Here is a 15,223-nt window from a genome sequence, read left to right on the forward strand (position 1 = left end):
AATCTTATCTTCTAACTCAAGAAGCAAAGAGTATTTCCCAACATTTTGAACATTTCTTTTAAGTAAACGTAAGTGTTTCTTTAGCTAGAGTCATTAAGATGTATAAGGAAGTGAACATTTTAAATGTTGAAATGATAACTTTTTATATTTAATATATTTACATATTAAAGAGCAACAATTAGAGACCAGTCTAAAGAATATAGTATAAGTCATTTTTACAATCACATCTTTTAAAATTGTTTTTATTTGACAATTTACACAACAGAAAATACAGTATCAACTATATGCTTAGCTTTAATACAAGAACTTAACACTTTATCACATGGTTACAGTATAAAATCTATACAACAAATTTTAATTAAATGTCAACATTTCCATAATTTCATTTAATCAATTTTGTGACTGACAAAACCTTTTCAGAAATTGTAATAAATACACAAATGAAGAAACCGCTTTCCTAAAATTAAAATTCAGGAAACACACTTTTTGTCCTAATTAGTGCTTTTCCTTTGGTTGGCTAAATGTTACAAACACCGTCCCTTCATTGTTGGCGGTGCTCAACACTTTCTCTTCAAAAGGGCGAGCAGATCTTCGAATTAATGGGGATGAGATGACTTCGTATTTTGCTGGATTCCCCACCACTTCAAACAGTGCTGATGGTTTACTTTCAGACTGTTTGGTGACAAATGTGGAAGTCACAGAAGAAACAAATACATTACCAAAGCCATCTGTCTCTTCGTATGTTTCACTGACTGTCTTTGTACCAACTATTCCTACGGGTTGCTCAGGAACAGTTTTCACTTCGAGCACACTGACTTTGCGTTGTGCTGGGCTGTGATCATTCTTTAACGGTACAGCAGACTCATGGCAACTTTCAGAATCACCCTTTGTTATTGGTTTAAATGTTGACATTGGTGACTTTGGTTGTTCGACAGGCTTTCTGGCAGCTGAGTGAATTGAGATGAATGATGGGGAAGACTGGGATGAGGACTGTCTGATGAGTGGCTTGTTGCGGACTTGTCTGCGCACTTCTTGTTTGGAAGAACTTGAGTCCGAAACGGTTTGCATATTCCCCACAGATGCCTCTTGGATGTGACTGGATTTTACCTTGCTTGAGCCAATGCTTATTTTCCTGATGTTGTTGGCGGGTTGAAAGCTTTGCTCAGTTTTTAAAGATTCATCAAATAGTCCTGACAACCCTGCAATGTCAGCCTCAGATTTCAGGTTGGAGACGGAGTACAAAGCCTTTTTAATGGTCTCTTCAATGTCAAGAAGTTTTGCTAATGTTTCTTCCTTCAGATGCATTATTTCCTTGCTTGCCTTTTCCAGATCTTCAAATGCTGTCTCAACTGAGGAGATGCTTTCTAGGTCATCGTCCTGTGTCTCTACTTCAACCTTCCTTTCCCCTGTTTTACTTTGCCTTGCATTTCCACCTGTTGTAACCATCCACGCAGGGACAGTCTCATGTAACGTCTCTCCCTCCATCTCTTGCACTTGAGAAAGGATTCCTTTGAGTTCCTCTCGTTTCCTCAAATTTTCAAAGATTTCACAAGCCGCTTTCTCGTTTCCCTTCATGATCTCTTCCTTGTGGACAGAAAGCCTTTGTCGTCTTTGGTCATCTGTCTCCCTTACTTTCTTTTCTCTTAAAACAACTTTATCTTCAAGTTTGGGTGTCTTTTCGTTTTGCTGTACATGGCATGTCTTGGTCTCTGATGTTTGCTGTGCGTCATCAATTTTGCATTCATTTTTGGGAGGTGATTGGTGTTGCTCAGCTGTGGATTTGTTGGTTTGTTTATGTTCACTATCGCTATCATTTATCACTTTTACCCTCTTGGGGAACAAAGGGGCTCTTTTCTCTTGAGTCTCACAATGTTTTCTCTCAAAGTTATGTAGAGCAGACTGCAGGCTCATGTTCATTTCATGTTTACCTTCTTCTGCATAATTCTTCATGCACATTTGTATCTCCTCAGCTGCATTGATTTTCTGTATCACATTTCTGTCCATCTCCATTTCAGTGCTGTTCAACATCATGACGAGGCCTTCTGAATTGCTTCCTGTAAGTCTTTTCTTTTTCTTCTTAATTTCCTGAACCTTTGAGTGGGTTGGTAGACTTTCTTGTGTTGGATTTGAGTGGTGGAATGCTTCAATACAGTTTTGGTGTTCATGTAAGGCCTCTTTACTGGTTTTGCCATGTGTAACGGTTCCTGAAAGTTTTTCTGGAGAGGGCTTGGGAAAGCTTTTGTTTGGTTTTGGAAAGATTTCTACGCTTTTTGTGTTGTCTGTTATGGTGCAAAGGGCGTTGGGAGCAGCTAAAATATTCTCATCTTTTACAACTACAGATTTGATCCATTGTGGCTTTGGTGGTAAAGCTGGCTTCTGCTCCTGGGGTTTCTCACTTGTCTTTTGAGGGAGTGGAGGTGGAGCTTCACACACAGAGCTGGATGATCTAGAGTTTCCATTTGCTACAGGGTTGGGTGTTGAATTCTGTGTTGTAACCGATGGTTGTCCTTCACAGGTTACTGAAATTGAAGGAGATAGTTTTGTGTCAGATGGAGGCACAGACACCACAACACACTGCTGCTGAACAGTCTGGCTCTTCCCTGAACAAGCCTTTCCTGAATTCCTGTATATCATTGCAGCTTTATAGTCTCCTTTGGATACATTTAAGCTAGACTTCTCAAGAGATTGCAGAGCCAATTGGACATTACCTCTTACAATATCTTCTTTATCTAGGAGCTTTTGCTCTGTAGCTGCACTCTGCAGAGACCTAATAGCTGCCCTCACATCTCCTCTGACTTCTTCAGTCTCATCTTCTGTTGTCTGACCATTACACTCACAACTTACAAAAGGTGGCAGTGATTCTGGTGCACATTTACTGATTATAACTGCACTTTGTTGACAAGCCTCAAAGGAAACATGGCTTTCCTGATCTTTCTCTGCAACACTGACCTTTGGATAAGTCTTGGTTTGCTGGCCTCTGGAGGTAGACGAACATGCAGATTGCATCACTGTGGAAGAGCTCTCCTCTTGTGCTGTGACATTCAGGTTGTATATTTTTCCAGGGAGAATGACATCACGCTCCAGATGCAGGCTTTGCTGCTTAGCAATTTCAAGAGAATGTTTGGCTGCTTTCACGTCTCCGGCTAGAATGACTTCTTTTTGGGCTTGACTTCCTTCTATTTCAGGGCCTGACAAGTTCATGTCATAGATGGTTCCAGGTTTAACGATCTCCCGCTCCACGCACATGCTCTGTTTCTTTGCACGTTCTAATGACTGCATTGTTGCCTTGATGTCGCCAGCCACGATTTCCTCTTTTTCCACCACAACTTGTTGCATCATAGCAAGTTGTTGCTTTGCTGATAAGATATCCCCAGGGATTATTTCTTCTTTTGGATGGTAGTTTTCAACACCAAGAGGGCACTCCGTCAAAAACACTTTTTTGGTGTTCTTTACATCCCCTGGCAAAACATCAGAAATGGTTCGCTCTACTTGCTCTTTTTGTTGACAGAGACTTCTCATTGCTTCCTTTACATCCCCCTGAACTATTTCAAATTGCTCCTCAGACAAATGGCAGTGATCAACTTCATCTCCCATTGCCTCAGTATGAAGACTTTTCAGATAGTTCAGATCTCCTTTCTCAATGCAACTTTTGTACAGATTGACATTCCCTTTTTCATTTTGATCCACCCTACACGACACTGCAGTCCTCTGACTATTGGCTGTAGCTAATAGGTTTCCAATCGTAGACTTAACATCTCCTTTCTCAATAACGTGACTCTCAGTTTTGGTTTCAGAATTGCAGATGAGTGAATAAACTGACATCTCTGCTTGGCCCCCTGCAGTCTCTTGCATGATGATTCCATTTTTCAAATCCTTATCTTCAGCAAGCAATTCCTCGATCATCTGGACAATGTTTTGTATTCTTGTATCCCTTTCGAGGTTGATAGTTGTGGATGAGTGGGAGACTGGAAGTTCTATCACTGTAGTATTCACTTTACCCTTCTCCACTTCTCTAAGAAGACTAACTTGGGGCTTCAGAGTTGGTTTGAGTAGAAGCTGTGACATGATGTTCCTGATGTTACCACCAACAACCTCTTCTTTCTGGATTTGCACACCTTTATTGCTTTCAAGCACATATTTAGCCATGATAACATTTCTGCTTTCATTTGCTTCTATTATGATACCATTTGAGTGAACATAGGTCAACTGGTAAAGATAGGACAGGGTTTCAGCAATACTATTGGCAGTGATTTTGTCCAGTGGAGTCGTCTCGAAGAGCCAGGTTGTGCACTTTACATCAGATTTTGGCATTTCCTCCTCAGTAGCTTGCACTGAAGTATCCTCAGGCTCCTTGATCTTGTCCAGTGGCTGTGATTCAAACAGCCACGTACAGCGTTTAACATCTCCTTTCTGGCTGTCTTCCCTGTGTACTGCTTGTACTTGACCTTGCTCCTCAAGTTCTCCTTTCAGACTGTCAATGGTTTGATTCTCGAAGAGCCAGGTGGAGGTTCTGACATCGCCATGCTGGACATCAGTGACACTAACCATTCGCCCAAACTTCTGGCATGACTGCTCAGATTCAAATATCTGTTTATTAAGTTGCACATTTCTGCTTCCCAAGTCTTCAATGACCCTCACAGAGGGCTCATCTCGGCTGGTAAGGGAGTCCAAAGGTTGTGTCTCAAACTTCCATCTTGCGGATTTGACATCTCCTTTCTTGACATCTTCTTGTGTAACAGCTCGGATCACGTAAACTTCCTTCTCTGCCTTGATGGCGTCAAGGGGTTTTGTCTCAAACATCCACCTTGCTCCTCTTACATCACCACTCATTACCTCCTCTTTTTTCACCGTTGTAACTTCATGAAACTGGCCTTCTTTGTCCCTGATCGCATACAGTGGCAGGGACTCAAACAGCATGGTGCTCGACTTCACATCAACATTGCTTGGAGTTTCTTCCACAGAGTCTGACATCTGTTCAATGGGTTGGTTGTGGATTTTATCCAGTGAGGAGGTTTCAAATATAAACTTTTTGTTCTGTACATCCCCACCTTCTACACTGCTGACTCCCTGAATGCTTCCATCCTCACTGTCCTTATTCATCTGGTTCATTGGACAGTTTTCAAACATCCAGGTAAATTTATGTACAGAACCTTTTTCAAAGTGTTCATCTTGGTTCTGTTCATCCGATGTCATCATTTCTGATCCTATTTCATCAATGCACTGGGATTCAAACAGTTCTTTGACTCGTGAAACATCTCCAGACTGAAAGTCGACCTGGCTGACACGTCTCACATTGTGTTCAGAATTTGCATCCTTTCTTATGCTATCCAACGGTTCTGTTTCAAAAACATGTTTGACTGTTTGAACACCAACTTCAGATTTAACAGAATCCTTTATGGTGTTGCATAGTTTCAAGTTGTACTCTTCGCCATCTTTAATGCTTTCTAGAGGCTGTGATTCAAAAAGCCAAGTAATGGACTTGACGTTGGTTTTGTCAATGGCTTCTTTATCATGTACTTTTTCGGATTTGTCATACAAAATGTCCATTGGTTGGGTCTCAAAAAGCCATGTACATTTCTTGACATCACCTTTTCGTGGCTCCTCTTCCACAGATGTATCCTGCTCTTTCTGGTTGAACTTAGAGTGGATCCCATCTATTGTTTGGGTTTCAAAAAGCCACTTTGCCATGTTGACTTCACCCATCATATCTTCCTGTCTAGTGATGCCTTTTATTACCTCTACATTTCCTTTTCCTTCTGCAAGTTTGTCTAAAGGCTTGGTCTCAAACATCCATTTATAGTTTTGGACCTTCCCTTTGATGAATTCTTCTCTGCTAACTGTTGTGACTGTATGGAGGTTTCCAGAGCTGTCCTTTATTGCGTACAAAGGAGTTGTCTCAAACATTGCTTTGTTACCTTTTACGTTTCCTGCTGCAATAGATTTTTCCTCCTCAATTATTTCTTCATCAGAATGTGCAATTTTGCTTAGAGGAATTGTTTCAAAAAGATTTTTGAATCCCTTCACATCCCCCTTTTCAATCTGTTGTTCCTTGGATTGGGTGATCTTTTGAGTACTACATCTCTCAAACATCTGTTTTTTGCCTTTGACTTCACCTTGTTCTTCAGCTGAAAGGATAACTTTCTTCAAACTCCCAACTTCATAGCTATCATTAAGGGTCTCCATGGGTTGAGTTTCAAACAGCCACATAGAAGTCTTGACATCACCTGCAATAATTTCTTCTTTTTCCAAAGGCTTTTCTTCAGAGTCTCCTTTCAGCGCTGCCAAGGGCTGCATCTCAAATAGCTTCCTCTTGTTCAGGACATCAGCCTCTCCTGTGCTTTCATCCACCGTTCCTTCAAACTTGTCTTCTACAATAACCTCTTGTATTGTGTCAAATGACTGAGTTTCAAACATCCACCTCTTCTGATCAACTCCTCCTCGATTCCCCTCTTCCAGAGATATACCCCGAATTATTTTAACCCCATCAGTTCCCTTATTAATGAGGTCCAATGGCTTGGTTTCAAAAAGCCAGCGGGCACTGCTGATGTTGCTGCTGTTGATCTCCTCCCTGCAGATGGATTTAATCTCATGGATATTGCCTCTGTTGTCTTTGATGGCACAGCAAGGTTCTGCCTGGAAGAGTTTGACAGTCTTCTGGACATCGCCTTTCTGCTCCTGAAGCTCAGATCTCAATTTGAGAAAGCTATAGTCTTCGATGGAGTTGCAGCGTCCCAAGGTACTCAATGGTTTAGACTCAAAAAGCAGCCGTGCCCCTGTCACGTCTCCTGGCTGGATTGATTCTTTTAGCACTGCTTCGACCAGTTCACTTTCTTCTCTTTTTAATTTATTTAGAGAATCTAATGGTTGGGACTCAAACAGCCACGTTGATGTTCTCACATCACCTCTGACTGAAGTCTGTCTTTTAGCAGACATTTGTTGGGTGCTGTCAATGTGCTCAAACATGGAGGAGGTGCCCCTGACGTTTCCACCCGTTAACTCCTCCTCATCCAGTAGCTTCTTGGTTTCATGAGGATGATCCCCAATATTGTCCAGAGTCCAGTTCTCAAAGATCCACCTCATGGACTGTACTTCACATTGATAAGCTGCATCCGCTGCCTGAGTGTTTTCTGGTTGCACTGCCTTCATTATCTCATCGTCATCTACGTCATCAAGACTTGCCCTTAGGTCTGGGTGTATGTGTTTAAAGAGCCTCTTTAGCTCACTCTTCTGCCGTTGCTGTTGAATCGAGGAAAAGCTTTCTTTGGGTGGAGGCGGAGGGAGATTACTTAAAGCTGAAGGCCCTTCATAGTCAAGGGGTCTAGGTGGTACGGGGGGAGGTGGAGGGAGAGGCAGTTTGTCTTCATCATGAGCTGATTGGGAAACTGTGATTTTCCTGACTGGTTCAGCCATCTTTAAACGAAAGACAGATGGGAGTAAAATTGTCAGGTTTCAGTAATCAAACAGAGTATTATTTAAGATACGTGCAAATATTAGAATGACATGCATTAGCAAAGTGAAGCCATACTTTACCTTTGTCTTTCCAAGCTTGATGTTTTTCACAGCAAACCATCCTCTGTCACAACAGGCTTCAACACTTCATAGCTGTTAGTAAGCGGACATCACACAGGCACCCAGTCTGGACTGTAAGGGCACTAACTTACATAAGAAACTAAATATCTGCCTTTACAAAGATCATTATTGGATCATCTTTTCTTTTAGCCACTACATGCTCCACCATGTTGCTGGTTGCTAATCTTGTTTGTTTGGTACTAAACAGCTACAGTGGGCTCTTTTTGTGAGAGCCCACTGTGCTACAATGAGTACAGTGAGTTTTTTTGCTGAAACCAGCTGCCGTCGACTGCCAAAAAAAACCCAAAACATACTGGCGTGAAGAGTGCAACTGAATCAAAATAGTAAGTTGGGTCTTTAAAACACAAAATAGAAAATATGTTAATGTGCAAAAAAGGTACATATTCTTTCAGTATTTTACTTATTGGAATTGTAGTAGTTTTAGTTTTTAGGAAAAATATAAAGAACATACATACTAATGTTGGTCTGCTATGTATAATAACAAAAGGTAAACTAACCTGAAATACATTACTCTTTACCTAACTCATGCCATTATATGATGCTCTTATGTTGCTTCCTGAGTTTTTGATTGTTAATCAAAGGTTAATTGTGTTTTGGTTATTTTCAAGCGAAATAAAAGTCAGTTACACAGCACACATTTTAGCAGCACCCTCGCACTGCAGTAGAGAAAGGTGAGTGAACTATACAGTACCTTGCTGTTTTTAGCTCTTGTTCCTGAAGTAATGACAATCTCCTATTGAACAGAAAAAAATAGGTATGTAGATCAGCTTCAATTATGAGTCAGCTCATTTGTTTTCTGTAAAAGTTGTTGCTGTGCTTCTCATGTGCTTTCATTGGGGCAGAGCATTGTGGTTATTCTCTATTGAAGCCCTTGACCTCCATGTGTGGTGAGGAATGAGAGGCATTTCAGGAACTCACTGGCTGTGCTGAGCCTCCTGTGGAGTCGATAGCTGCTGCTCTTGACAGATAGAGAGCTGATCTGTCTCTCACTGAGGAGGAAGTAGATATCCTGTGTCTGCTTTGTGTTGTCGGCGTCCCCCCTTCAGTCAGTGATGGTCTATATTTATCACCTGCAAAAGTCAAAAACAAAATCAATAAAATACAGGATACCATGTAAAGTAAAATACATCTCTTGTGCTTTTTTAGATGTGTTGACACATTGAACTCTGATGTTTCCAAGAATAAGTGTGAAGTGTGTGCCAGCGTCAAGTTTAATGATAACAATGTTTGTGTATATTTTTAGTGATGAAGGGAGCTCTCTTATCGCTGTTGCAACTCACTGTTAACTTGTGGAAACTATTCCATCTAGGCCAACAATAAACAGCATCCAGTGATTTTGAGTAGCTTGGCGATTTGAAAGTGACATTGTAACAAAGAAATACATTTACGTAGACTTTGAACCTATAGGTGACATGACGAATAGGCCCACACAGCCTGCCTGCTGCCTGGGACTGCCACCAAAGCGCATGCCATGGGCTGACCATGACGCCCAAGAAAGAAAAAAACAGCAACTGCTAGCTCAGCTGGAGTGACACAGATTGTTTTCACATTGTTTGTGTCAGCTCTCTGCCATCAAACCATCAACACCTGACCAAAGGAATGCGCCTGACCCCATGAAAAACATGGAACATACCTCTGCTTGATGTGTGTTAGTTCACCTGGTTGTTTTACTCTGCAGTAAAGAATATGGTAGGTGTATTGAATTCAGAAAGTATTTCAACAACAGCACTGCGAACAATATGACCAGAGGTCAGCGCAGAGTGCTGCTCAGGCCATCCAGCCGTGACTAATGTCCAGATTTGAACACACCTCCCTTTTTCAAACACTAAGCCCACACAGGACAAAAGGATGGAACAGCAAGCTGGCGCCTCTCACGAGTCCGGACTTAAACTATTTTCATAGATGGGTGAGCAGACAGAATGAGTGCCATGCGTGTCCTGTTGTAGTCCTCACCCAGTCAACGGAGAGGTCAACTTATCATTACTCAATCACCGGTATCAATATCTGCCGTAAATACAAAATCCAGTTGTTACCAATCAAAAGTCAGTTATTTGACGTCTGACACCTTTCTCTGTGATTCCCACACTGACATCTCTTTGATCTGATTCTCCAGGAATGAAGAGGAGCTATTAGCAGCACAGCAATGTGGGGGCGTTTTGGGCCGCTGGCAGCTGTACAAATGGTGGTGAAATGCAGTTGCTATTTGTTCTTCACTTCCACCACCTTCACCACCGTCAGCTGTTGGCGATTGTAGCCACATTCACAGACTGTAATGAAAACCTGCGTGCCAAAAGGCAGCTCCTACAGGAGGGCACCACAGCACATCACACCTCTGTGTGTTACACCGGTCAATAAAAAGTGATATTGATGTTCTTTATTGCTTTTATGGCAGATATGCTGCTTCTCCCTTTATAGTTCATCCTGACTGATGATAGAAAGAAGGACCGCTGACAACTGCAAGTTCCTGTTGTCTGACCTCCCATTCCAAGAATTTGAAAGGATAAAGGGCTGGAAATTTATAGCCACTTAAGACTAAATGAAGATGCCAGCAATGCGCTCACAGTACATCAATCTGTGACTTTATTTAGCTCTGATATCACTCATAAAGAAATAACCATAAATAATAAGTATTCAGATTGCCAAAAGTGTTTGTTAAATCCAATTTGGTAACTCCGTAAATTATTCTAAGCTTTTTCCCTTTTAATGAATCTGTTAAAAGTAAATATTTCTCAGTGATGTAATATCAACACACAAAATTCAGCTTAAACTTAGTCTTGTGTATGAACTAAATAAACACAAAGAGCATCTACCGCACTCCATATTCCTTCACAAATCTAACAGACCAACAACATCAGACAGAAAAAAGCTTTCTGAGTCACTATTATACAGTATATTTCCCATTAGCAACATATTAACTTAGTTTTCACTCAAGTCAATTTTCATGATACTCACTAAAATACCATCCAGCGTGGTTTTCTGTCTCTTCCCTGTATCTCCGCTGTGCTGGGTAACTCTTAAGGCCCCTGTGATGTGTGATACAGCCGGTCTCCTCTCTGCTTCTCGCTTCACTCTGACCAAACTCTTTCTAGTCCTGTGGTCTAGGTGACAGCTGATTTTTATCAGAGACCACTGCCCCAGTGAAAGACTCAGGCTATTTTTGGAGGGTGTGCTGGCGGCTGCTGTTACTCGGCTGAGTCAATCGCCTCTGTTAGTCACTGAGGGACTGGGACACCCCTCTGCCTCCCATTCCCATAGCTACATTGTCACCAACTATAACGGGCACAGGGTGGGACCTGTAGTATGTCTGTTGGAGGGCATTTTGAGAGCAATATAATAATAAAAAACACCGTAAAAGTCCTTTTTTGTTAGAGTTGTTCACTAATAAACAGCTGAAGACATTTAATTAATTATGCTAGTAAGCTATTTTCTAATGGTCAAAAGGTAAATTGTAGCAGATTTGTTTTTTAAGCCTTGTGCCTCAATGAGGACAATTATAGTTTATCTTTTTTAAATGCAACAAGACGTGTTTTTTGGTTTTATTTTGAAAGTTTATGTGGAACCTCAGTTCCTATAATAAGTCAGTCAGACCCTTATCAATCAAAACATTCCCAATGAAACCATTTAATACCACCATGTTTGATCCCACAGCCATTACAGCACAAAACAACCATTTTTGTTGTATCATGCTTTCAATTGAGAACCATGGATTCAAAATGTAACTGCTTGTTATCCATTATTTTTCCTTTAGATTGAGCCGTTTACTTGAAAAAAAAAAAAAACCTTGCTATTTTAATGGTCATCTTGCCAGTGTTGCTAATGTTGCTATTCATTGGCTGACATTTAATGAGGACTAATAATATTATAGTATGAAGCAATAGGGTTGTTGAACTCTCTGTGTGTTATTCATGCCAGACTCATCTCAGGGTCAAGCGTCAACTACCATACGCTGCCTAATATCAGTTGCATGACACGGATAGGCATGGCTCAGAGGGCCAAGGTCTGCGTCACGGTCAGAGCCATCAGCAACAGCTTCACTCTATCTTAAGCATGTAAGCCCAATGCATAGTTATGCATTTACACTGCTGCATCTTCGTCTTTATTTAGCTGTTTTCCTTCAACTCCCAGGGCCAAAGAACAAAGTGGTCAGTGTTTACCCAACTCTGTCAGGATTTGTATTGTGACACTTTAAAAACACACGGCAATGATCCTGGCATATTTACTCTGGCAACTTAACCTAGATTCATTGGATATACCTGACATTTGGGATTTCTCAGACAGTGTTTTTGACCCACGGGTTAATATCTCAACATACAGCACCAGCTTTTCAAATGTTTACTCACCCATAGATCAGTGAGCGCAGTCTTACTTTTCGAAAAAAAAAAAGCGAGGACACACTGTGGCACCAGAATACAACAATGATCTCATGCCTTTGAGTGATCCCTGGCACCAACCCATTTCCTGACAGATACTATTAACATGAAATTGAGCCCCACTGCTCACCATGTGAGTATCTGGATGCTCTGGCAGAACAATCTGGGAGTCCGTTCATGGCCTTTCCTCCCTTTACCTGGTCAGCTCTCTGTGAACAAACAACATATAGTGAGGTTAACGAAGTGGGCCAGCTTAGATCTGATTAATGTAAAAGTTTGATATTTTGGAGAATTACCGTTTATTTGCTTTCTTTCTTAAAGGTTTGATGTGGAGATCAATACCACTGTCTCTGCCTGTTAAATGTCTTTACTGGTAGATTGTATAGACGTCTTTGAGAAAATACACCTACTTCTCCCCATTTAACACCTCAGTAAACCTTTTTTCTGATGAGTTTATGGTCTTAATCACTGGTTGCAAGTCTTTTACTGGTCAAATTAAGTAAAGTAAAATAGAGTATAAAGCAGGATATGTTTCAGAGCGTGGATACATTGTAATTGACGGTGTTGTCCGGTTTGTGCGGTTGTCAGTGTTTTGTTTTATAGTTTGAACCCCTTCACAGTATGTTTTCAGTTCATAAGAGTGAAAAATGTCTTCATTGTCCATAAAAAAAGGTTATAATGGACAAAATACCAAATTGGAAGCTTTAAAAGTAGTTCAGAAACTAATCCAGTCTGAATGACAAGCTAAGCTAGGAACCTGCTAGCTCTCTAGCTTAACTTTTAATGTACATACATGAGTCTGGTATCCACCGACACATTTCACTGTTAGAAAGAGAGCTAAGAAGAGAATTTCCATGATGTTACACTATAACTTTAAATCATATAGTTTGCCAGGGATGCCATAGCTTCCATACAGGCATATGTTTCATCAGTAAGGGAAGGCGTGGTGTAATTCTCTTGAGCTTTGATGCTAGGATATAAAGGATGTATCGCTTAGCAGAGTCAATTCAGTGAAATCTGATATTAAACTAAACTCACACACCTGATTGGTTGTATCCTTTAAAGCGGTGTTGTGACTTCTCCAGTCCTGCAGGGGGTAGTCTCTCCCTGTCTTACTGCCAGTCACAGGGGCTGAGTTGAGCCGAGGGGTGCTTTTGAAGCCTTTATGAAGGCCAGCCTTGGACTCAAACAGGGCGCACAGAGCTCTGGTCCCTGAAGGCTCCTTCTGAGGGAGGAAGTCCATGGAGCGGCTCCTGGACAGATTAGAGCTTCTTCCAGACCCATTAAGGGTCACATTCTCCCCTCCACTGTCCAGCCTCCTCAATCCATCATCCACAGAGCTTTCTGACACCTGGAGGCAGCATTTTTATTTTAATGTGATTTCGGACAATATTTTACTGGTTGTTACATTTATTGCTCATATATAGTCAATTAAAAGATGTACTACCTCGAGTTTATGATCCTCCTTTTCAATACTGCTCAGGTCAGCACAGCTTTGGTAACTGTTTAAACACATATATTGACAAATGTATTACAGCGTCTGTTTTGATTTGAATCCAAGTTGTGTAAAAGTGAATGAAAATGTCTATGTGTCCTTGAATAAATTACTGATGCTCGACTTTCCTTCTTACTGGCTACCAGAAGAGAATTGAACTGGAAAGCCCCCAATGTGTGTGAACATATGTGAAGTGGTATTATTTATTAACCAGTATATTTTGCCACACTTACTGTTGCACCAGCTGAGAGACAGACTTCCTGTCCCAGCGGGTGAGAGCTGGCATGACCCATGACCTTTCCTGAACCCCAGAGAGACTCTTCAGAGATTGGGTCCTCCTCAGGCCAAATCCCGCCATAGAAACCCCTCCAACATCAGCTAAAACAAGAAGATGTTTCAGTGATAGCGTGTGAAAGTGGAAATTGTTCATGAACCAAAAAGCTTTGGACAAATACTCTTTAAAATAATGTTCCTATAGTTTTAAAGTAGTCCATTCTTTGGGATCTTTAAATACATTACATTTGGACTAATATTATTATTATTATTATTATTTCAGGCATTAATAGCCTACAGTACATATTCAGGCTTGTTAAAAGTGTAGAAATGCACTGAAACTGCTGCTAAATGATCTTATCCCACTTGCACTACCAACGTTAATGTACAAAATACTTTTTTATGCTACGGCTTAATAATAACTTAAACTACTTTATTTGATAAACAATAGATACTTTATTGAATTTTAGTATATTTGTATCATACAGAGCTCAGTATTTTAATTTGTAAAATCATTTAAAAATTCATACTGTACTGTACTTTGAAATAGCCAATACAAATTAAGTAAATAGCGAAGTTGTTTGTTTTATTACTAAGTATTCATTTAATAAGTGATCAATTTGATGTAGACAAACGTGATAACGTTAAAAGGCATCTTTTTTTTGGGACATTTTGACTAGCATTCAATTATAGAGCTGACTTAACATTGTTATTATATAACAGATTGTCACACTGACAGTCATATGACTCTCTGTTAATGTTTATGGAGTCCTGAACTCAGACAGCAATCCCAAATTGTTGTTTTCAGATGTTGTGCTATTGTACAATGAAAACATGATTATATTTGTTCCTAAAAGGGCATGCCATCAGATCAAAAAAAAAGAATACAAGATCGACATTTTAAGGAGAACTCTATATTCAAATGTGTGTTATATAAACTTGCACATAATGGTAAAGAAATAGCAGAATACAGTTGCAAAATTGCCATGTGAATAATGATATTCTTTTCTCTGTGAAAAATGTAAAGAATATTTAACCCCCTACCTGCAGAGAAGGAGCAGAAGTCAGCTGTGCATCTCTGTCACTTGTGGTTTAGAGCATCTCTAACACAGCAATATCTAGTGACCAAAGTCCTTCAACACCTTGTGATTTAAATTTCCGGATCCGCTACCATAACATCACCTGATGCTTTCCTCTGAAACACCAATACAACCAAAGTTTTATTATGCAGGGAAGATTATAAAACTACATATTTTTTCTAGTTAGGTATTTGAAAACAAGTGAATTGTGATGACATGGTGATTGAGAAACCAGAGTGCAGACCTGTGGGTTCTCACAGCTGCTCGGGACAGATGTCAGCATTTGGATGCCTTGCATACCCGCCCTGTTACTGTATTGCATGCCAGCAGCACTTCATCTTCCCCTCACATGCTTATCATTGCCACTTTATTACTGCGGAAGGAGTCACACTCATTTACCTCACACACTGCTTCTT

The 15,223-nt window shown here is 40.5% G+C and overlaps 2 protein-coding genes across 3 annotated transcripts; both read right to left on the reverse strand.

The window, feature by feature from the left end:
• Positions 1-215: 215 nt before the first annotated feature.
• Positions 216-2,932, reverse strand: LOC134865742 (xin actin-binding repeat-containing protein 1-like). The gene has a single exon (XM_063885433.1). The coding sequence runs from the start codon at positions 2,632-2,634 to the stop codon at positions 496-498; it is 2,139 nt and encodes a 712-aa protein (XP_063741503.1). The 5' UTR covers positions 2,635-2,932; the 3' UTR covers positions 216-495.
• xirp1 (xin actin binding repeat containing 1) lies at positions 2,281-14,841 on the reverse strand. Of its 2 annotated transcripts, XM_063885431.1 has the most exons (9): positions 14,773-14,841; positions 13,689-13,833; positions 13,408-13,462; positions 13,003-13,311; positions 12,091-12,169; positions 8,509-8,660; positions 8,282-8,323; positions 2,950-7,410; positions 2,281-2,519 (listed from the first exon to the last, which is right to left on the reverse strand). In XM_063885431.1, exons 2-9 carry the CDS (start codon positions 13,811-13,813, stop codon positions 2,517-2,519), a joined length of 5,226 nt encoding a protein of 1,741 aa, XP_063741501.1. In that variant the 5' UTR covers positions 13,814-13,833; positions 14,773-14,841; the 3' UTR covers positions 2,281-2,516. The 2 variants fall into 2 exon arrangements, with proteins under 2 accessions (XP_063741501.1, XP_063741502.1); XM_063885432.1 differs by lacking the exons at positions 12,091-12,169; positions 13,003-13,311; positions 13,408-13,462; positions 13,689-13,833; positions 14,773-14,841 and adding an exon at positions 10,543-10,738.
• Positions 14,842-15,223: the final 382 nt, after the last annotated feature.

Source organism: Eleginops maclovinus, chromosome 6 (genome assembly GCF_036324505.1).
Source record: "Eleginops maclovinus isolate JMC-PN-2008 ecotype Puerto Natales chromosome 6, JC_Emac_rtc_rv5, whole genome shotgun sequence".
NCBI lineage: Eukaryota > Metazoa > Chordata > Actinopteri > Perciformes > Eleginopidae > Eleginops > Eleginops maclovinus.